General features: G+C 42.8%; 1 protein-coding gene and 1 non-coding gene across 4 annotated transcripts in view; both read left to right on the forward strand.

Moving 5' to 3' along the window:
• ZFR (zinc finger RNA binding protein) overlaps positions 1-22,256 on the forward strand; it is a 95,356-nt gene extending 73,100 nt beyond the window's left edge. For 2 of the 3 annotated variants that reach the window (XM_068251252.1, XM_068251254.1), the window contains exons 12-21: positions 100-245; positions 3,315-3,477; positions 5,159-5,364; positions 7,612-7,762; positions 9,605-9,746; positions 17,352-17,449; positions 18,327-18,422; positions 19,851-19,962; positions 20,077-20,174; positions 22,056-22,256. In XM_068251252.1, coding sequence (XP_068107353.1) covers positions 100-245; positions 3,315-3,477; positions 5,159-5,364; positions 7,612-7,762; positions 9,605-9,746; positions 17,352-17,449; positions 18,327-18,422; positions 19,851-19,962; positions 20,077-20,174; positions 22,056-22,235 — 1,392 coding nt within the window. In that variant the 3' untranslated portion in view covers positions 22,236-22,256. Of the gene's footprint in view, positions 1-99; positions 246-3,314; positions 3,478-5,158; positions 5,365-7,611; positions 7,763-9,604; positions 9,747-17,351; positions 17,450-18,326; positions 18,423-19,850; positions 19,963-20,076; positions 20,175-22,055 lie in introns of those variants that run through there. The other variant, XM_068251255.1, reaches the window with a different exon arrangement.
• LOC137532848 (small nucleolar RNA SNORA66) lies at positions 4,471-4,606 on the forward strand. The gene has a single exon (XR_011024027.1). It is a non-coding gene; the product is annotated as a small nucleolar RNA SNORA66 (small nucleolar RNA).
• Positions 22,257-22,833: the final 577 nt, after the last annotated feature.

Genomic DNA, 22,833 nt, shown 5'->3' on the forward strand with positions numbered 1-22,833 from the left:
CCAGCGCTGCAAGGCGAGAGAGCTAACCACTACGCCACCGTGCTGCCCCACTTTATGGCCAATGCTGATCTTTATTTTATTTTTTTCTTTTGTAAACAGAAAAAAGTCAATCCAGATTTGCAAGTAGAAGTGAAACCCAGTATTCGAGCCAGGAAGATCCAGGAGGAGAAGATGCGTAAGCAGATGCAGAAGGAGGAATACTGGCGAAGGCGGGAAGAGGAGGAACGGTGGAGGATGGAGATGAGGTGAGCCTGAAACTCTTATGTTTTGGTGATTGTCAAGCAGATGCAATGCAATGTGACGATGCCATTGAAAAACTTAGTCATAATTTCTTGCATTGTTGCTGCCAACATTTGTAAGGTGATATTCCACCTTCAATGGGAAAAGTCTCTAGGTACAAGGTATCCATAAAACGGTGGAAATGTTGAACGTTTTGCCGCATGTCAACAAAATTTGGTGCTTGGCCTACCCTGTTGCTGGGCTATGCTCCACCCACCTCCAGGTGGTTATTAGAGCAAGTGTTGGAATGAAAATAAATCTTGGAATAACCTTGGGTGGAGAGTGGCAGTTAGTTTTGGGAGACACAGGGCTGGACAAATCCCAGGAGCTGTGTAGCAGTGTCTCCTTAAAGAGGAACTGTCACAAAAATCTTAAAATTTAAAACGCATAAAAATAAGTATTTCTTCCAAACTAAAATGAGCCATACACTACCTTTCTCCCATGTTGCTGTGACTTACAGTAGGTAGTAGAAATCTGATATTACTGACAGGTTTTGGGTTAGTCCATCTCTTCATGGGGGATTCTCAGCATGGCCTTGATTTATAAAGACATTCCCTGAAAAAGATTTATACAAAGATGCTGGCCAGCATCTCTGCTCACTGCACACTTTTTTGACAGTTGGATGGAGCAACTGCCATTCAGTAAGTGCTTTTAAAAATACAGAAAACCCTGTGAACTCCCCATGAGAAGATGAGTTAGTCCAGCATCTGTCAGTAATGTTAGATTTCTGTACTTATTTGTATATGTTTACATGTACTTTAAATGTTAAGATTTTCGCAACAGAGGTCCTTTAAAGTGAACCCGAAAGTGAGTTATATTGAGGCTGACATTTTTTCCTTTTAAAGGGAACCAGAGACAAAAGAACACTCATGTATTTTACCATATATATCAGTGGGAACATCAGAGAAAACACCTACCCTGCTTTGTTTCATCCTTCACGGCTCAGCCTGCCTGTTAGCAGCCCTGATAAAATCCCCAACTGAGCATTCAGTCTGGCTTTGCTCAGGAATCATTATAGCTGAGTCTGTCTTCTCTGATGTCTTTTGAAGCCCAAGCCTGACCCTTCTGGCTCTGTTATGTCTCAACTATAATGATTTCTGAGCAAAGCCAGACTTAATGCTCAGTCGGGGATTTTATCAGGGCAGATGGCAGGCTGAGCAGTGAAGGATGAAACAGAGAGCAGGGTAGGTGTTTTCTCTAATGTTCCCACTGATCTATATGGTAAAATACATGAGTGTGCTTCGTCTCTGGTACACTTTAAACAATACCAGCCAGGCAACTGGAAATAAATATGGCAGCCTCTGTAAAACTCTCACCTCGAGTTCACTTTAAAAGTTACTGCAAACAAGTAACTTTTACATTTTCCCCTCTGATTTTTCATAGAGCTGATTTTAAACCTGATGTGGCATGTGTGTCTACTGAGCCTACTATGCCTTTCTAACTCCTTTGCTATTTGCTTTGCTCCCATTCTGTACTGTATGGAAGCATAGTCTAGCTGAAAGAGCAATTGTGCACTACTTTCCCATGTGACCGAGGGGGTGGGTAGTAGGGGGTTTGAGGCTTACTGGATGTGAGGAAGCAACTGCCTGTCACTGAGATTTTAGTAAGAGGGCTTTTTGGTCCTTTGTAGCCCCTTACACACTCCTAGGAGGTCTGGTTCACCATGAGCTTTCTGGGCAATCTGTAACTCTGAGATTCTGTGAATAACTGTAGCAAGTATTTAATGCACATTCAGCCTGAACTGTGGCTTTAGTGTGTGTGTGTGTGTGTGTGTGTGTGTGTGTGTGTGTGTGTATATGTGTGTGTGTATATATATATATATGTATGTATGTATGTATGTATGTATGTATGTATGTATGTATATATATATATATATATATATATATATATATATATATATATATATATATATATATATATATATATATATATATATATATATATATATTTATGAGAAAGGTGAAAAAGCATCCTAGAACTACACGGGAGGAGTTAGTGAATGACCTCAAATTAGCAGGGACCACAGTCACCAAGAAAACCATTGGAGACACATTACACCGCAATGGATTAAAATCCTGCAGGGCTTGCAAGGTCCCCCTGCTCAAGAAGGCACATGTGCAGGCCCGTCTGAAGTTTGCCAATGAACACCTGAATGATTCTGTGAGTGACTGGGAGAAGGTGCTGTGGTGTGATGAGACCAAAATAGAGCTCTTTGGCATTAACTCAACTCGCTGTGTTTGGAGGAAGAAAAATGCTGCCTATGACCCCCAAAACACCGTCCCCACCGTCAAGCATGGGGGTGGAAACATTTTGCTTTGGGGGTTTTTTTCTGCTAAGGGCACAGGACAACTTAATCGCATTAACGGGAAAATGGACGGAGCCATGTATCGTGAAATCCTGAATGACAACCTCCTTCCCTCTGCCAGGAAACTGAAAATGGGTCGTGGATGGGTGTTCCAGCACGACAATGACCCAAAACATACAGCAAAGGCAACAAAGGAGTGGCTCAAGAAAAAGCACACTAAGGTCATGGAGTGGCCTAGTCAGTCTCCGGACCTTAATCCAATAGAAAACCTATGGAGGGAGCTCAAGCTCAGAGTTGCACAGAGACAGCCTCGAAACCTTAGGGATTTAGAGATGATCTGCAAAGAGGAGTGGACCAACATTCCCCCTAAAATGTGTGCAAACTTGGTCATCAATTACAAGAAACGTTTGACCTCTGTGCTTGCAAACAAGGGTTTTTCCACTAAGTATTAAGTCTTTTATTGTTAGAGGGTTCAAAAACTTATTTCACTCAATGAAATGCAAATCAGTTGCTATCTTTTATTTAAGGTTATTTTTTCGATTTTCCTTTTGATGTGCTATCTGCCACTGTTAAAATAAACCTACCATTGAAATGATACTGTTCTGAGACTTCATTTCTTTGTCATTGGACAAACTTACAAAATCAGTGAGGGGTCAAATAATTATTTCCTCCACTGTATATATTATAACAAGATTGGTAGTTATCATTTTTGATGATGTGTTGTTTGCAGGCGCTATGAGGAAGACATGTACTGGAGGAGAATGGAGGAAGACCAGCATCACTGGGATGACAGGCGGAGAGGTCCAGATGGAGGCTACCACCACGGCCCTCCAGGACCACCAGGATTATTAGGAGTGAGGCCCGGCATGCCTCCACAGCCTCAGGGGCCAGCTGTAAGTCACATGATATAGCTGCAGCATTGCTGTGTGCCAGCCATGTTACAGAATAAAAATAGAGGAGGAAGAGTTCTCCGCAGTGTAACAACGTTTTTTATTCAGTTAAAAAAAAGCGCAATAGATTACACTTACTAGAAAAGAGAATCTAGTATTCTCGATTCATTGCGTTTTTTTAACTGAATAAAACTTTTTTTTTTTTTTTTTTTTTTTTTTTTTACACTATGGTGCACTCCTCCTCTTTCATTTCTCTTCCACAAGTCAGCCTTACATCCCAGGTATTGAGGAGCAGTGTTGACAGTCCTCCTTTCCATGCTGACATCCCTGGGCCCATAGCACAAGATTTCACATCCACCTGTTGCTATGTTTCAGGATAATTTTGTAAAAGGGTTTTATGCTGTATAATAATAATAATAATAATAATATGCTAAGAGGTGAAATTAGAAACTCGACGCTTACTGTCTATACTCGAGTATAAGCCGATTTGTGAATTTTATATAGAAAAGAGAAAACTGTTCCAGGCATTTTCCATCTTTACTGCCACTGACTAAAGCCAATCATAGTGTAATTTCCCCCCTTACTCTTTTTTTTACTTTTTTCTTACTTTGTTTTTTTTTTCTCTTTCTCCTGCCTGAAATAGTGTATACATTGCCAGCCCTCCTCCCCACTGAGCTCCATAAGAAAGCGCTGCCATATCTAGCTTGCTTTGTAAACACACGTGAGCACAGCATAGATTGTATTTCAGCAGGAATGTGGGAGGGGAGACGACAAGCTTCCCTCTCCCCGGCAATGTACCAGAATAGAGCCAGGCTGACTGCGATAAGATTCATTGCAGCAGACACATTTATGATTACATTGCTATGCAGACTGCATGTAGACTACATAATAAACACAGATCAGTGGGTACATGGAATTTTATTTTATCGCTGACAATCCCGTTTAAAGGATGCCGCAGCTGTATTCTAGGCCTCTTTCCTTCAGTGGGGTTATCTTCTGCAAACTAGATCACTGGCTCTGCATGAGGTTGCAGAAGCAAGGGGAACACGTTTGCTAAAGAAAAAAATAGAAGGAATGTTTTAGCCTTAAAGCTTTGTTCTTCTGGCTATGTAATTTCTTCTTACATTTATTTCATTCTTTTAGCAATAAACAAAACCAGTTTATTTTTTCACTTTCTCCTGTACCTATCTGTGAAGTGTAAAAAAAAAATCCACTTACCTGGGCCTTCCTCTAGCCCCTACCAGCCATCCTGTGTCCTCGCCGCAGCTCCCCTCCCCACTGGTGGCCCGGGGTCCCCTCCGGCGCAAGATGCCTACTGCGCCAGCACGAGTGGCTCTGAGTTGTGTTGACATCACCCGGAATGTACTGCGCAGTAGCTCTGCGTCTGTACAGTACGGTCCGGGTGACGTTCGTGCGACTCGGTGAGCCGCACAGTGAAGTGCAAGCAGATGCATCTGTACCGGAGGGGACCAGGAGTCGCCGGAGCTACAGCGAGGGTACAAGATGGCTGCCAGGGGCTGGAGGAAGCTTGAGGTTTTTTATTGTGCTCGGACAGTCCCTTTAAGTCCCTTTAACATCCTGTTTAAGAGGGGTGGGTTTCATGGCTGGGTTACAATTTGTTCTTCATTAATGTTTGTTTTTATTGGGATACGTATCTTAATCTTGTGCACATTGTATATTTCAGCCTCTCCGCCGACCAGATTCCTCTGATGATAGATATGTTATGACCAAACATGCCACCATCTACCCAACAGAGGAAGAGCTGCAGGCTGTTCAGAAGATTGTATCTCTGACAGAAAGAGCTCTGAAGCTTGTCTCTGACTTCATGGCTGAGCAAGACAAGAGTAAAGCAAAGGAGACGGATGAGAAGAAGGATCTCAGCAAGGAGAGGTATGGCCAGCTTATCTTTGTCCCGCTAGACTTTGTCGGGCACAATTTTTACTTTGTCTTGAAGTATTTTAAAGTCAGACGCCATTGTATTTAGCTGTATTGTTGCATGCTGGATTTAGGGCCTATTTTCACTTCGCCCGAATCCAGGCCGTATCTCCAGTGTTTTCCAGCATACGAGAGGTGCGGGGAAGCTGTCGATCTAGTGACTTTCCGTCCAGATTTTACTGCGGTGCGAATCTGGATGGCATGCTGCAGATTTATGCAGCACGCAGTCAAATACTTAGCTTAGCGACTCGGGCTGTGGCTTCGCAGCAGAATGGGAACGGCGGCCACTCCTAGTAGAAATGAGCCCTACAAGAGGACACTGTGGAGTCGGTACAAAAATATTCCAACTCCGACTCCTCCGTTTATGAAACCACCGACTCCGGATACCCAAAATGGCCCTGGTGCCAGAGTTGACCAAATGAAAGATTTATACATACCTGGGGCTTCCTCCAGCCCCATCCACTCCAATCGCTCCCACGCCACCGTCTTCTGCTGCCCGCAGCTTCGGGAACTGGGTCCCGTCACTGACTTCGGTCGGCTCCAGTCTACGCAGAAGTGCGCTCTTTGTGTATCTCTCCAGCAGCGATTTCTGTGTTGTTTTTTTAAATTGCTGCAACCTGTAAAAAAAAAACACTAATTGGAAAGGTCCAATCAGAATTAAAATCGCTAATTACAAATGGCTATCAGTCGTTGGCAAATAAGTTTACACTTTTTAAAATCGCTACCAAAATCGCCAGAGAACGCTCATGAAACCACTTGCAAAACGCTTTTTCAAAACACTAGCGACTGCGATTTGTGACTTTGAGTGGGATCCAGGCCTTAACCAATCACAGTGACCAGGAAGCAGTGAATTGATAAAAATGGCTGTGGCCCTCAAAGGGGCCAGAACCTGCAGTCCCAAATGAGTCAGAGGATAACCGTTGTACTAGAAAAAGAAAGTTGGTATGTAGTACACATATACACAAGTAGTAATGTAGGCTTGCTATATCATGACTAGTGCAGATTACAAGTGGAGCAGTTACCCAGAGCTACCAAATTGGTAGAATTGTTTTGATTTGATAAATCCTGATTGTTACTGATGTTGATTCTGTTGTATTGTGCCTTACTTGAATAGTTTGGATTATACAGTGACAGATCAGTAACTTGCTAGTGTTCTACGTTAGGTGATATGCTTGCCTGCGATTATCTGTAGTGGTCACCTCCATATTAAAGTGGAATATAACCCAGCATTTCATCTTTTCTCTAAAACATTACAGCATATTATATGCAACCAGCATTTTTTTTTTTTTTTTACTAGACCAGCATTCGAAAGAGCTTGAAAGTTCCATGCAGTAAAATGTGGACATCCGAAGTTGTAGGTTATCTTGTGTTTACTTAAATGTATCAAGTGAGGAATGTGTCACATTCTCTGACTGTGCAGGAGCAGCTGGAGACAGAGTCAAAGCATGTCTGCCTTCAATACATAATGAATAATACCAGTTATAAATAAAATGCAAAGTCGGCCCACAAAGTAAAAAACTGTACTTTTGGGAACCTATAACTCTAAATGAATAATACTTATGCGCAAATGCAAATATGATAACCGTATGGCATATAAAAAGTAGGAAAACATGTTTTTATTGAATATTATGTCAGGGTTTTATACCGCTTAAAGAGACACTGAAGCGAAAAAAAAATATGATATAATGAATTGGTTGTGTACTATGAATAATTACTAGAAGATTAGCAGCAAAGAAAATATTCTCATATTTTTATTTTCAGGTATATAGTGTTTTTTCTAACATTGCATCATTCTCTAATATGTGCAGATTACACAACACTCAGCATTCAAAATGATTCTTTCAGAGCAGTCTGTGAACTAATGACCTCTCCTCTGGCAGAGAAAAAGTAAATAGTTCAATAACAGTTGAGATAATAAAAGTCAGAAAATAGCCCTCTCCACGACTTTGAAAGTCGTAGAGATTGTCTTTTTTGTATAGAGATAACAACTGGAGTTTCTTAACTCTTCCTGTACTGGAAACAATTAGACTGATGTATCTGATCTTAATGTTTTATTTCTTAGCTGTACTACACATACAAATCATAATTTTTTTTTCGCTTCAGTGTCTCTGTTTAAATGGTCGTGGAATCCAAGCCTGATTGGATTGGAGAATTGTTTTCCGTTGATTATTAGCAGTGTATAACTGTTGTTCCTATTTTCAGAGCGCTGAAGGGAGTGCTGCGTGTCGGAGTCCTGGCTAAAGGATTGCTGTTACGAGGTGACAGAAACGTCAGCCTGGTTCTGCTCTGCGCCGAGAAACCAACTAGAACATTACTGACTCGTATTGCTGAGAATCTTCCCAAGCAGCTTGCTGTAAGTGATGTGCTGAGACTGTAAACACTGCAGTATGAATGGTATAGCACCCAGACAGTACAAAGCCACTGCAGGAGTCAGAAGAGCCACTTCCAAAGCCTTTTTCACAAGTAACCCTATTGGTGCAGCTTCCGACCCAGGCAATTATTGGAGTTGCGCTCCAATAATGCGTTACTCTTTTTAAATATTATAATTTATTTAATTTTTGCTTCATTTGTTAGCTTTAGCGCCTCCCATTCAGCGCCATTGCCAGCAGTGAAGACAGTATATAAAAAATATATATCCCTTTTGATGGCATAAGCATTGTAAAAGTGATTGCTGTATTAAACGATACCAGTTGCCTGGCGTCCTGCTGGTCTAGTTGGCTGCAGTACTGTCTGAATAACACCAGAAACAAGCATGCAGCTAATCTTGTCAGATCTGACAATGTCAGGAAAACCTGATTTGCTGCATGCTTGTTCAGGGTCTATGGATAAAATTATTAAAGGCAGAGGACCAGCAGGGCTACCAGTCAACTGGTATTGCTTAACCACTTGCCGAACAGTGGATTTCTGAATGATCTGTGCTGCGTAGGCTCTACAGCCCGCAGCACAGATCAGGTTTTAGCCAGGGCGATCAGACTTACCCCCTTTTTTCCCCACTAGGGGGATGTCCTGCTGGGGGGGTCTGATCGCTGCCGGCTCTCTGCGCTTTGCGCGGTGGCTCTTCAAAGCCCCCCTCTGCAGCGTTTTCGGCGCTCCGTCCCCCTCCCTCCCTCTCTCTCTCTGAGCTGCGCAGGACGGATTTACGTCCTGCGCATTGTAGGATAGGCTTCAGCCTATCAAATGATGGCGATCCCTGGCCAATCAGGCCGGGGATCGCCGAACTGCCTTACGGCGCTGCTGCGCAGCAGCGCCGTATGATGTAAACAGCAGGGATTTCTTCCCCGCGTGTTTACATTTTGCCGGCGATCGGCGGCTCTCCGGCTGTTCACGGAGACCGCCTCCGTGAACGGACATGGAGCGGCCTTTTCCATGGAAACCCGCAGACGACCAGTTTACGCCAATCGGCGTTAGCTGGTCGTCAAGAGGTTAAAAGGAAATATGGCAGCCTCCATATCCCTCTTCAGTTGTCCTTTAAAGGGGTTCTTTCGCGAAAAAAGTAGGCAGTTAAAAAATGTGACAGATGACAGGTTTTGAGCCAGTCCATCTTTTTAAGGGGGATTCTCAGGGATTTCTTTGTTTTCAACAGCATTTCCTGAACAACAGTTTAATCACCAAAATAGCAAGATACCAGCCGGCCTCCCTAATCACTTGCACACTATTATGTCAGTTAGATTTTGCAACTGTTGTTCAGGAAATGCTGTTGAAAACTAAGAAAGCCCTGAGAATCCCCATTAAAAAGATGGACTGGCCCAAAACCTGTCATTTGTAACATTTTTTAACTGCCTACTTTTTTCGCAAAAGAACCCCTTTAAGCAGTAAAAACCCCAGAACCTGAAGTGGTTAGTGTTAAAAAAAAAAACAAAAAAAAAACTTTATAACCTTTCTGTACTTATTACTCTTTAGATTGTAACCCTCAGTTTCCAGCTTGATTATGCAATCTTACTGTCTGACACCCTTCTTACGGACCAGAACAGACTATTTTGACCAATGACCCTGAACTACTGATGTCAAAGATATTTGTACGATCTTGTCTTGTTGTGCGTTCCTTGCATGTCCTACCTTGTATTATAACCCATGTATCTATTGTGCAGCGCTGCGTAATAGGTAGGCCCTTTATAAATACAGTAAATAATACTTTTGCAATGCTATGGTGAGGTTCTACACTCTGATGTGGTTTTTTTTTTTTTCCTGCTTGCAGGTGATCTGCCCTGAGAAATATGAAGCGGCTTGTTCCATCCCCGAAGCAGCAATTATTTTGAATTCTTGTTTGGAGCCTAAAATGCAGGTCACCATAACGCTGACCTCCCCAGTAATGAGAGAAGAGAACATGAGGGATGGAGGTTGGAATAACCTTAGCAACATTATTCCCATAACAATTTACGTGTATTTTTACTATACATTTCTCTCGGTGGGATGACCGATTCTTGCACACAACACGGTGTCACATGTCCTGCAAGATGCAAACGCCTGGTGCTTTCATTTGACCAGAAGTGTAGATTACCCCTTTAAAGGTTTATGTTACAGCATAGAATGAATTCTAAACAGACCTGTTTGTTATGAGTCATTTTTGGGCGGAGTCACGGCTCTGCTTTATGCATGGCTGCATATATAGGACAGGTGACTCTGGAAATCAATTCCTATCCTATATATGGTGCCATCTGGCTGGTGCTGGCTATTCCTCACTCTCAGCCTGCTTGCATCCAAAGAGCAACCGTGGATGGCCGAGATGATGTTTGCATCACCAAAGGAACTAGTGTGACATTTGTGTTGCTGTTTATGTAATGTAACCCTCTCCAGTCCTCCACTAGCTGTGAAACCAGAGACCGCATGATCGGTGGCTGCAGTATGTTGGTATTGTCATCTTGTAGGTCAGAGAATGACTTTGTTTCCTGGTGGTTAGACAGCTGCTCAACTGTGGATGCACACAAACTACCAAGCAGAACGCAATCTGCAGTAACATTCTTCCATACACAGGGCCTTAGTTAAGAATTTGGTGTCCTTATACTTAAATGTGGCTAAAACTTATTTAAAAAACAAGGCTGTAATCAATAATGCGTAAACTTGCATCACTGATTTGTAGCTCTGATTATACTACTGGGATGTCACTGCAGTGGATTACATTAAGGCTTCTTTTCCAAATGGATGAACTGTGCGCTTTTTGAGCAGTTCAGCTGCCGGCAACAAGCCCCATTCGGGTGCAATGACATGCAGCTGAATGGAAGCATTTGGTAACACTGCACATGTTAGTTTGACAACTGCCGTGCTTAGATGCAACTTTATTTGGGGGGGGGGGGGCGCACGCCCGTCCACAGTGTGTGCCGGGTGTTTGGAATCGCCTGGCCCATGGGCGGGAGCAGCTGCTGAATTCACTGCCTTCAGCTGCTCATGGTAAAAGACAACTGAAGTGAGAATATGGAGGCTGCCATATTTTCTTTTAAACAATACCAGTTGCCTGGCAGCCCTGCTGGTCTATTTGGCTGCAGCAGTGTATGAATCACAGCAGAAACAAGCATGCAGCTAATCTTGTTAGATCTGACAATGTCAGAAGCACCTGATCTGCTGCTTGCTTGTTCAGGGTCTATGGCTGAAACTATTACAGGCAGGGGATCCGCAGAATAGCCAGGCAACTGGTATTGTTTATAAGGAAATGCATATGGTAGCCTCCATATACCTCTCGCTTCAGTTGTCCTTTAAGGGTGTGTACACGTCACCCATTGGGGATCAGGATCCGATCCCCCTAGGGCGACACTGCTGGCTGGCCTGTACAGACTCGTGCCAGCTATTTAGCTGATTAGGTCTTTTTGCTAGACAGGGAGGGGGGGGGGGGGGGGGGTTTGACGACAACAGAGTGGCCTGTGCCTGACAATGAAATCGGGTGGTTCGCTCGGGGGGGTCAGCACCCTCTGTACGCCTATCCGCTGAGGCGTGCGTTGTCCGCCTTAACCATTTGTACGGGCTTTTGGAAATGACTTCTGATTTGCTCCTACTTCTCCTTGTACAGTGTGTGCTGAAGTAGTGATAAGGCCTGGATTGCATAAGAGGTGCAGTGGTAGTGTTTACAAGAGGGGAGGAAGTTGTGGTGGTCCCACTTGAGCTAAGAATGGACATTTTTTTGTGCATTCTCTTCTCATGGCAAAACGACAGTGAACGACTTCTGTTTTATATATTGGAGCCATTCTGACTCGTCAGCCTTCAATGGATCAGTAAGATGTGTTGCGGTAAGCGGGCCTCACTTCTGTTCAGTCTGCGATAATCCTGGGCAGGCGGATGCGTTCCCCATTTGGTTGCAACTCATCTGCCCCGGGCTCCAGCCGGACCACAGCAGACCATCGAAATGGACACTACACTGCCCGCTTCCGCTGGCCGCACGTGATCCGGCTACAAGTGGGAACACAGCCTAATGCTAAAGCTGTGAGAAGCTTTGCTACAGTCTGGCCAGTCCATACTCTTTAGCTGCTTTACTGTCAGTACAGTGACACCGCTTTAGAAGGTGATGTGCCAGTATTGTAAAATGAGGCTTAAAGAAAATCTGTAATGTAAAAAACCTCTGGGGGATACTTACCTCGGGAGGAGGAAGCCTCTGGATCCTAAAGAGCCTTCCCCGTCCTCTGGTGTCCCGGCAATCCAGCGCTGCAGCCCCCTGAAAAGCGGCGAGGTAAATATTTACCTATCGCAATCCTGCGCAGGTGCACTAGCCACCCTTCCTTCGGGTTAAGGCAGAAATAGCCAAAGTCCTTTGTGCCTGCGCAGTAGAGCGGATACGATCAGGTTTGGCCTTTTCCGCCTTACCAGAACGAAGAGCCACTAGTGCGCCTGCGCAGGATCGCGGAGAGGTAAATATATCATCTTGTTGGTGGAGGTTTCAGGGGAGCCAGCGTTGGATTCCCTGCAGCTACAGGGGACGGGGAAGCCTCATTGGACACCCTTGAGGCTTCCCCTGCCCCGAGGTAAGTATCCCCCACAGGGCTTTTTTTTGTACAGGTTCTCTTGAAAATTAGTACATGTTTATGGCATTATAGATCATGGCCCAATTTTAGGCATAGTTAAAACAGATCTATGGTCACCACATATTGTGTAATATTAATGCCCTGCACTCCTTGTAGCATAAAATATCATTTAGGCATTCTGCCCGCAGGAAGCTGCTGACACGGTTGTATGCTGCCAGACTTTATAGATTATAGATGATGAAATTCTCTCCCAGCATGCATCTGAGTGTGGCTTACTATAGGCATAATCATGGGACCACATCCCAGGAAAAAGCACACCTGAACTGAAAAATATATACACAATGTGGCCATATCTGGTGCTTCTTCAGTGCCTCCGTAAACTCTGGGGATTTGCTGGCTTTCCTTTTTTTTTCCATTTTGGAGCTTTGTCCCCCTATGTTTCTGAAGGACACATACCCTGTCCACTCCACAAAACTTGTTTCTATTGTACACACTTCACAGCTGTGTGCAGGAGGCTTGGCTGGAAGAATCCTGGGCATGCGTGGTCACAAATGATTTTGAAGCATGCAGGTCCAAATCCCTTCCCCCAGCCAGCCATTCAGGAGCACTATCGAAGAGGGTGCGCGGAGAGGACAGTTCATGTGCCCTTTCACCAACTTGGTTCAGTGGGAGCTTTGGAATGGTTCCCAGACCGTGGGGAAGCCAGCAAACAGAATGGCCACAAAGTTTATGGGGCCCTAAAGAAGCCAACAGCTATGCCCGCCTTGTGCAGTGCTATATATTTTATGATACAAGTGCATTGTGTTCGTTTTTGACATGGTGTATGGGGTGACTGTAGCGCCACTTTAAGTATAAGTACATCAAAACCTTTAGCATGTTACGGTCTGCCGTCTGAAAGTTAAGCATCTAGTGGTTTGTCTGTTACTTCAGCTTGTTTTTAGAATTGTGTAGAAAATGTGTCCTAGCTGTTATTTACATGTCCTCCCTGTAAAAAGGAAACAAAGTAGTCGTTGGTCTGACCTAGTGTGGATCCAGTGCTGGCATCTCACTAAACACTCGAGGTTCTGCTCATACTGGTTTCCTTCTGAGACATATTGCAGATTTTTATTTGTTCCTCTGCCTCCTTAAAGGGGTTTTCCACTTTGATACGTGGCTCACATCTTAAGACCCCCGCTGTATAGAAATGCGGCGTGGCCCACACAGCTCTTGTAAGCAACAGAGACCTTTCGCTTGTTGAAGATCATCTTTAGCACTAGTTTGCACCAGCAATGTCCCTGCAGGAAAAGAAACCTGCTTCCCAGATAAAGCAGTGCACTAAAATCTTATTATGCTATTTTATTTGGTGTATGGTGTTCAAGTGGTATATTCACTTACTCCTTAATTCATTTTACATTTTTGCCACCTGTACAACATAAGTTGGCTGCAGATTGCAATCTAACAATATACTAGACGGTGATAGCCACAGTTGGGATAACGTTGATACCTCTGTGTTGCTACATGAATGGGTCTAAGGTACATGTCCATCTATTTAGTCAAAGCAGACAATCCCTTTAATGACTGTTGTCCTTCTTGCTTTCTTATCTTCTGCATAAATAACAGTTCTACACTGCACAGTCTGTCACCTAATCTCAGGATGGCTTTGTTTGAACAGTCACTGATCAGTTAGGGGCTCCTCTCGTTTGCATGCTTTGCTCCCCATATTTAGATGTTTTACAGTTCTGTCACACGGAAACCAAAGTCTCCTAGATTGACCTAAAAAATTATACAATATTGCCATTGAAAATGTTAACCTTGCTGTTGGCTTTGTCCACCAGCAAGTATACTTTTTGTGTGTTTTCTCCATCCTTTCAGCCTTTCCTCTTAAAGCCTTGTAGCAGAGAATTGGTTCCGGCCAGGAATTTTGGACCTCGGAAGGATTTTTGACCAAGGTTACTCTAGCTCAGTGTCACACCAGCCTTGTTAACATGTTAGCAGAGGGGGTTTGGTTGCATAGTGCAGGCATCTGCTTTTTTTTCCCCTCCTTCCCTTCTCCCTGTTTCTTCTGAAATGTAAGCAGTGTTCACACTATTTTCTGAAGTTCTCCATTAAGCACAAGGAATCATGGGCTGTCTGTTTGTATTGTGCGCTGTGAAAACATTAGTAAATCTGTTTCTCGTGGGCGGAGACAAATGTATCATTACCGCCCTCCCCAGATATAACCAGTCATTTTCCTTTTTATTCTTCCCTCCCCCGAGCTACAAAAGAAATAGTGTGGGCACAGCAATCTTTTCACCGATTAACCTCTTATTTCAAGAACACTTCATAGGTACGGTTGGGGGGCTCCAACCCAGAGGTAGCGACTATGACCCCAGCTATATGATTTGCAAATGTTTTTCTACTTTTTTGTTTTCTTCCCTTCATAGCTAAAAACAGTACTATATATGTCTATAAAAGGTCATTTTTAGGAATCTTCTTTCTGTTGTAAAGCTCTGACTGTATGACCAGTGTTAGTGTACAGGAGGGAAGCGTAAATGATCAAAGCACTCTTTAAATGTGATCTCCAGGTGATAAAATAAGGCAGAAATGTTGTTGTTTTTTTACCAAAATATTTGCAAATTCATACCAGCTGGATGGGATTTTACGGAGTCCTTTTTAATATATAGTTCCATTCGTAAAAGCGTTCTTGAACTGGATTTGTAAGGGGTTAATCCAAAACAATGTAAATTGGATGCAAAAATCCACCTCCACTGTTTAGTATGTGCTTCCTAATGTGTTAATAAAATGTCTGAAAGTGGTTAAAGTGATTAGAGGTTATACAAAGTAATTATGAAAGATTAATCGATCAGTCCACCCAAATACTGCTTTTATAAGAATGTTGGAAATTTGACATCCATGTCCAGTTTATACCTTCTGGTAATTGCGAAAGCTGCTCTGCAGAATTCCAAGGTTTGCCCATCTACGTCTCGTACCCCCTTGGTGGAATTCTTTTTGTTTAAAGTAAGCAGTGAAACAAATGGGGACAACCATAACTGGGAAAAACTGGAATTCCAGAGAGACGTGAGAAGCCAGACGGTACAAGCCTATGTGGAGTGGAGAAAAAAAACATCTTTGGGTGAAATGACAAGTTAATCTGTTGTAGACCTATAGCGCAAATAGTTACTCCATGTATAATAATGAAATTAAAAAGTGCTGGTTGCTATCTCATGGACCAAACTCTGATACCTTAGGTTTTCATTGTTCTGCAAAGTCTGTCTATCTAGCAAAGACCTGCTATAGATGTGACCTTTCAGACTTGGTCATTAGAGGGCTTTACCAGGTCTGAAAAATGTCCTACCTTTTCAGGTTTTTTGTCGGACTGCCAGACCCATCTGGTCCATCTGCAGTCCAACTCCAGATGTGTTTTTGTGCATTTGAGAGAGCACGCAATGTTTTCAGTGGATTTCTGCATCCTTTTCTGTCTTGTGATCTGGTTTGCTAGTGCATTGTGGCCAACCATCCTTCCTTGATCATACAATATTCAACGATATAGCTGGGAACTTGATGGACCAAAAAGTGCACCTGCAATTTTGAAGAGAACAAAATGCTGTGGGGAGAGGAAGCTGGGGAACAGTTTTGCGTTTTTCAGGGGGATGAAAGTTCATCAGTGTAGGATTACGGTAGGTTGGAGAAGGATGCCGTGCGGTCACCATCATTGAACTTATCCACTCTTCCTTAGTTTGACTTGCCAGCCCAGGCATGAGCAATATGACCTGGTATTTGATTTTCCCAGGATAAACCTGTAACCTCACAATCCAAGGCCAGACAGATAGGATTGTCAGAGTGCATGCACCATGTAGATCCTGCAGGCGATGATCCTCAAATTGGTTTATGTGCATCGGAAGTAACGTCTGGCTTACACCATGGAGGTAACCCTCATTTTTCTGCCGTTGAGCCAAGTCTTTTTCCTTCCTGTGTTTAAAAGCTATCTGCAAATACTAAACAATCTTATCGTGCTTAGGCACATGATTGTTCAACCGCTTTGGATAGACTTTAACAGAGAAAGGTTAAGACTTTGAAATCCTTTGAGAGTTGTTAGGGGGGTGTACACATCCACTTTTGATTGGCCAATGATTAGCCAAATTTACCACTTCCATGCAATATAAAGGCCAGCAGATTTTGAATACTGTGAACGGATTGGCTATCATTCATAGCATGCGGAAATGCTTAAAACAGCTGTCTTTACCGCCCACGTAGCAAACTCAGCATTCATAAAGGCTCCTTCCGCATGAAAAGCTGACCTTACCGAGCATAGCGATAAATCACCGCCTTGTGCGGTGATTATCATACAAAATGTAACAAAATGTTAATTCATAAAAATTAGAGCAAGCGGTGTGAGGTCGGGATGTACCGCTCCCTCTGATGTGGCGATAACAATGTTAAGTGAATGGAGACACAGACCTCCCAGGCAGCTGCAGTAGAGCGGAACACAGAGAAATGTATCAACTCGGCAGCTTCCTGTGCTTACGCAAGCCTACCGCCAGCCTAGTTTGGGAAATCTCCGCACTGCTTCCGCAACTGGATACATTTTTATGAATGAGCAGCCAGAAGTCTAAAACACCGACAGCTGTGTTTTCCCGCACAGATTCTCTTTACCGACAACAGGTTTATGAATGATAGCCATTGTGTAGACACGCTCTTACGGCGGCATGCAGGTGGTAAAATTGCTGAGTGATTGGTCAAACTGGGTACAGCCTCCCCCAAACCTCCTCCTTCACAGCATTGGGTTTACTGCTGAATTACAGTTGTGCTAAGTGACCTAAAACACTTGGGCGAGAAAGCAAAATCTCAAGTCCTCTATTGAAGCTTTTTATTTGATTTTGATAAAACTGTGTACTTGGGCGCATCCCATTGTCAGACAAACATTGGTTCTGGTCATCGAAATGGCTTGTGTGACACTGTAGCTATCTATCAGGATGTGTCTTGCTCACCTGGTCAAACACCCGTCCCTCACTGCACTTTTGCCAATTCAATCCATTTTAGATGTAACCTCGGGTATGGTGAAAGACCCACCGGACGTCTTGGACAGGCAAAAATGCCTTGACGCTCTGGCAGCTCTACGCCACGCTAAGTGGTTCCAGGTTCGCAACATCATTTACTTTCTTCTTGTAGCCTTATGAGAGATTAGCACTATCACTGTTCTTTTTATTTTTTTTTTAATTTAGTTGTATAGTTACACGCTTGTTTCCATAACAATGCTCCTGTTTTAAAATGACCAGAAAATAACATTTTTATTTTTTTTAATTGCGTATGACTTGCACCTTGCCGTTCTTATTGCCACTTTTTATTTTTTTTAACTTTATTTTTTATTTTCCTTTTTACTCCATTTAATTATACGTATATATTTTTTTCACTTTCTGGTCGAGCAGTCATTAATTAAAGACTGACTCATATTTTTTTATATATATATATTTGTTCCCATCATAAACTGTGTTGTGAATCTGTGATATTCCATAAGGCTGCAGAGTAACTTTGCTTAACAAATGGAATATGTGTTAACTGCTTCCTGTTTAGCTTTCAAATGAATTTTATTTTTTTTATTTTTTGTTTTTAATATCCCGGCGTAGGAAGTGAAAGGTACAAAGAACCGGTTTGGCATTGTGACTTTGCTCTACCGCAAAGCCACAGCACAACACCAAACTGGTTCCGGTCACCTTCCAGTTCTTACCTGTGTTCTTCATGTTTTGTTTTTGTTTTTTATTTTATTTTTCTAGTTAGTACTTTGTTGATTTCTAATATAAATGTACTGTAATTCCTTTTTTTTATATATATTTATATGTCTACGAGGCTTACAAGTCAGTTTTACAGGAGATCACAAAGTGTAGTTTGCAGTTTTATTAAATGCCTAAAACATCTGAGATTGGTTGGCACTGAATTGTGCCATCAATACAGTGATGTTTTAGCCTCCCGCTGTTGTTTGGATGGTGTTGGTAACTTGCTGTTGTTTTTGTACACAAGGCTAGAGCCAATGGTTTGCAATCCTGTGTCATTATCATCCGTATTCTTCGTGACCTATGCCAGCGTGTGCCCACGTGGTCTGACTTTCCAAGCTGGGTAAGAAAACTAAAGTGTGCTGAAATTAACCCTAAATTGAACAACGCAATATTTGGAGCAGTTATGTTGATGAACCTATACAATTACATTTGGAACGTAACTTTTCAAGTTCAGAATTGTTTTGGTTTAGGTATTTTTTTGTGTGTAGCTATATTATCTATCCTGTGAGCAGATTGTGGTTTTGCAGTTGCTTACCTTTAGGGATGAAATTCGCCACGGCATGTTTTGCCAGCAGCAAACATCCATCCCATAATGCTCAGCATGTCCTCTGACCTGAAGTCAGCTGGCCAATAGAAATGGAGTGGGCTGCAGCTACCATGTTCACAAAAGTATACTCAAGTCCCAGGTCAGAGGTCATCTAGGGAGTTAATTAACCATGCCATGACAAATTCCATCCTTACAGTACATATTTTGGCCCATAAAATAGATATTTGTTTTACCACTCTTCACCTATTATTATTATTATTGATTTATAAAGCGCCAACATATTCCGTGGCGCTGTACAAAGTAGGAAGCAAACATGGGGTACATAATAATACAGACAATGCTATACACCAAAATACAAGATACATAATTAGTGACAAAATACAAAGAATGATACAAAAGCAAATTATAGAATTGGTAATGACAGTGATAAAATTAACATGATGAATAAAATGTATAATGGTTACCAAAACACAAAAGGGGGAGAGAACCCTGACCTTGCGGGCTTACAATCTAAAGGGAATGGGGGAAACAAGAGGAGGGGTAGTATGCAGCAAATATATAGAGGCTGTGTGTTTTAGGACACCTAGTAGGAGTGCAATTTGGTCTTAGGACAAAGGGAAGTAGCCTAAGGTAGCGCATATGCGGATATAAACCTATACACTGTTTATATCCGTGTATCCTGCAGTTTCTCAATAGTTCTAGAAACTGTAACAAGGAAATGTTTTTGTTTTTTTTTTCTAAGGTTGGTTTTACACCTGGCCAGAGTGTTGCGGTGAGATGCTGCTCCCCCATTGCACTGCAACACCCCAAAATATTCACATGACCCTTCGGCAGAGTGCGCCGTCAGGTATATAACCATCAGAGCATCTGATGAAGCAGGGCCCCCCCACTGCTGTAAGTTTTCGGGTCAACCCAGCCACAATAAAGGTTTAGCAGTTTGCCCATCTCCTCCTTCTCTTTTGATTGAAAACATAGTAAAATCTTTGCCGCACTTGTGGCTGCTCAAGCACGGTGCAGCGTAGACTTTACTACACCGGTTAGCTAAGACAGATAATCTCTGTACCAATTGGGCTCTTGACTGACTGACTGTGAGCAAATCAGTGATCACAAAGGAAAAATTGTCTGGTCCTAAACGAGTTAAGTGTTGATCCTTCCATTGCTGCTGGGGCCATCTCTAGCTATTCTCTATACATACATCTGACATGGCTTTTTCCTTTGCAGGCCTTGGAGCTCTTGGTGGAGAAGGCAATCAGCAGTGCTTCAGGACCTCAGAGTCCAGGAGATGCTTTGAGAAGAGTATTTGAGTGCATTTCTTCGGGCATCATATTGAGAGGTAGGTCTCTCCCGGTGATTGCAGCTGTGAAGGTCGGCTGATCGACGTTCGGCTCTTGCTAAAGATACCCGTTAATGTGCTGCAGCATAACCTGTTCAATCTTCTTTCTCAAAGGCGGCCCAGGCTTGCTTGACCCCTGTGAAAAGGATCCGTATGACACTTTAGCTACCATGACTGAACAGCAGAGAGAGGATATAACATCCAGTGCGCAGGTAATGTATTGTATACGTAAATTAGCCGTAAATGAAAGCAGAACTTTGCAAAAAACTTTCACTTGCAGTTTCTAACTTGATTACAGCTGTTGTTTACAACACTGCAAAGTCCCTGTTATCCAGAATTTGGGCAACTGGAAGTCTTAACCAACTGCCATGTCTCAGGGGGATAACAGGGACAGTGCTTTTTAAATGGTTTTTGGTGTAGAAAATACTTACTGAGCCTCCAGACGCCGGCTTTTTACCCATCATGCAAATCCCTTCGGCTTTCTGGCATCCATGCTCGGCTCCCAGCTTGTCACTTGACTGGATGTGGGTCAGAAGACAAGCCATGTGCCATACACACAGGATTCCCGAAAGACACTAGGAATTACAGGAAGGGTAGAAGGCGGAGCTTGGAGGCTCTGTAATTTTCTGCTACACGGGGTAGGTTTGTGCTTTTTCGGCAATCCATGCCTGCATCGGATACAGGGAACTTTGCTGTAACAAGGGTTAGCTCTGCAAGCTTACTGGTGTCTGACCAATAGGAAGCGACAATAGTAGTAAGATGATAGGTGCTTGAAAATCCTCAGTAAAAGTCGCCACTACTGTAACGTTTATAACTTTTATCTCAGGTATTGCAAATGCGAGACCTCTAATTGTATTTCTCAAGGCATATTATTGAAACCTCTATTGAAATAAACGCACTTGCAGCTGTTTAATGGGAACCTAAACTGAGAGAGATATGAATGTTTCCTTTTAAACAATACCAATTGCTGGTCATTCCTGCTGATCTGTTTGGCTGCAGTAATGGCTGAATCACACACGTGAAACATGCAGGCAGCTAATCCAGTCTGATTTTAGTCAGAGCACCTGATCTGCATGCTTGTTCAGGGGCTGTGGCTAAAAGTATTAGATCAGCAGAATAGTCGGAACTGGTATTTTAATAGGAAAAATCCATTTGCTTCTCAGTTTAGGTTCCCTTTAAAGCGGATTCGAGATGAAAAACTAACTATAACAAGTAACTTGTCTATATATCTTATATAAAGTTTAGATCGTTTACACAGCAAATCAACAGTATGATTATTTCTTCCTGTGATACAATGAGAGCAGCCATGTTCTGTTTGTGATCATCACACAGAGGCTGGCTTATCTGCATCTCCAGCCCTCAGCCTGTGAAAACTTCACTCTCCTCCCTCCACCCCTCTGCCTCTGAAATCTCTGGCTAGTAACACCTCCTCCTGCCCAGACTGAGCTCCCATAAGCCCTTGCTACATGAGCCTGAGAGTGCCAAGGCACTGGTAAAGCTGCGGGCTAGGCTTGTTTAGTTTATAGGGAATTGGAGTATTAAAACAAAAATTTGGCTTGAGGAATGCCCTATAAAATATATGAAAGGAACACAATTATGAAATGCGTAAAAGTTTATCTTGGATATGGACAGATATATCCGTCCATAAAAACATGCTGTGAACAGTATAAACGTGCGTACACATCAATACTCTCCTGCAAAGTTTTAAAAACAAATTATCACTTTTTGCACAGAAATCCTGGGAAAATTGAACGCCAGGGAGGTTAAGAGCACACGCATTGTGGCTGCAAATAACATGAAAAAGACACTGAGATGTTTGTAGTTTCCAATATCTGATATAAACGGTAATAACGCTACAGTTTCAGTAGTCATTTGATTTAAACCTTTCCCTACCACAGGTGTTTTTCCCCCATTAAAAGCTATAGCAATTTTCACATCGCGCTACTCCCATTCATTTGCCAATAACTTTACCACTATTTATCACATTGAAATTACCTATATATTGGATTTTTTTCCCTGTAATACTTGAGAACTATGACTTGCCCTGCCTATCATTCACACTGTGCCCATGTCTTCTCTCTCTCCCTTGCCAGTTTGCATTGAGGCTTCTTGCATTTAGACAAATCCACAAGATCCTCGGTATGGATCCGATGTCCCAGATGAACCAACGCTTCAACATCCACAACAACCGCAAGAGGAGGAGAGACAGCGATGGCGTGGACAGCTTTGAAGCTGAAGGAAAGAAAGACAAAAAAGACTATGATAACTTCTAATACAGGCGGCAGGAAGCTTAACTCCACCACAGCCCTGTGCGTTTTATCCCAGAAAAGTACATTTCCACTAACGGAGGTCTTCCATCGCACCTGCTGCAAGGTTACGTGTCTCGACACCAGATGAGTGTCTTGTGGTTACCTTGCTCCAGCCTGTGATGTGAAACCTCCGTGGTTGTTAATAGGTTAAATATTTGTATAGATATGAAAAGTTAGAAACTTCTTTCCCCTGCCTGACCGTCAATAAAAGTACCAACATGGCGATTGACCAGTGAGGGCCACGCCCATTTTACAAGGTGCCATCCTTGGTCACCTGGATGTGCTACACAAGTTAAGTTTAGGGCAACTGGGGTGATGACGGATTGCCCCGTGAAGTGTCACTTTTATCTCGTAGCTGTAGTATTTAATTTTCAGTTGTGCTTCAGTTTTGTGTTTTTAAGTTGTGTTGCGGGTAGTAATGATTATAAAACGCGGCAGGGGAAAAGGGAACGCTTTTCTTTTTTTTGTTGTAAGTTACATTATTAGATATGGCATGAGCCTTCACTAACTCCTTTTAATTTCTGTAAATCAACACACCTGTATGTATTGTGTGAAAGCTAAA

This window comes from Hyperolius riggenbachi, chromosome 1, assembly GCF_040937935.1.
Source record: "Hyperolius riggenbachi isolate aHypRig1 chromosome 1, aHypRig1.pri, whole genome shotgun sequence".
Lineage (NCBI taxonomy): Eukaryota > Metazoa > Chordata > Amphibia > Anura > Hyperoliidae > Hyperolius > Hyperolius riggenbachi.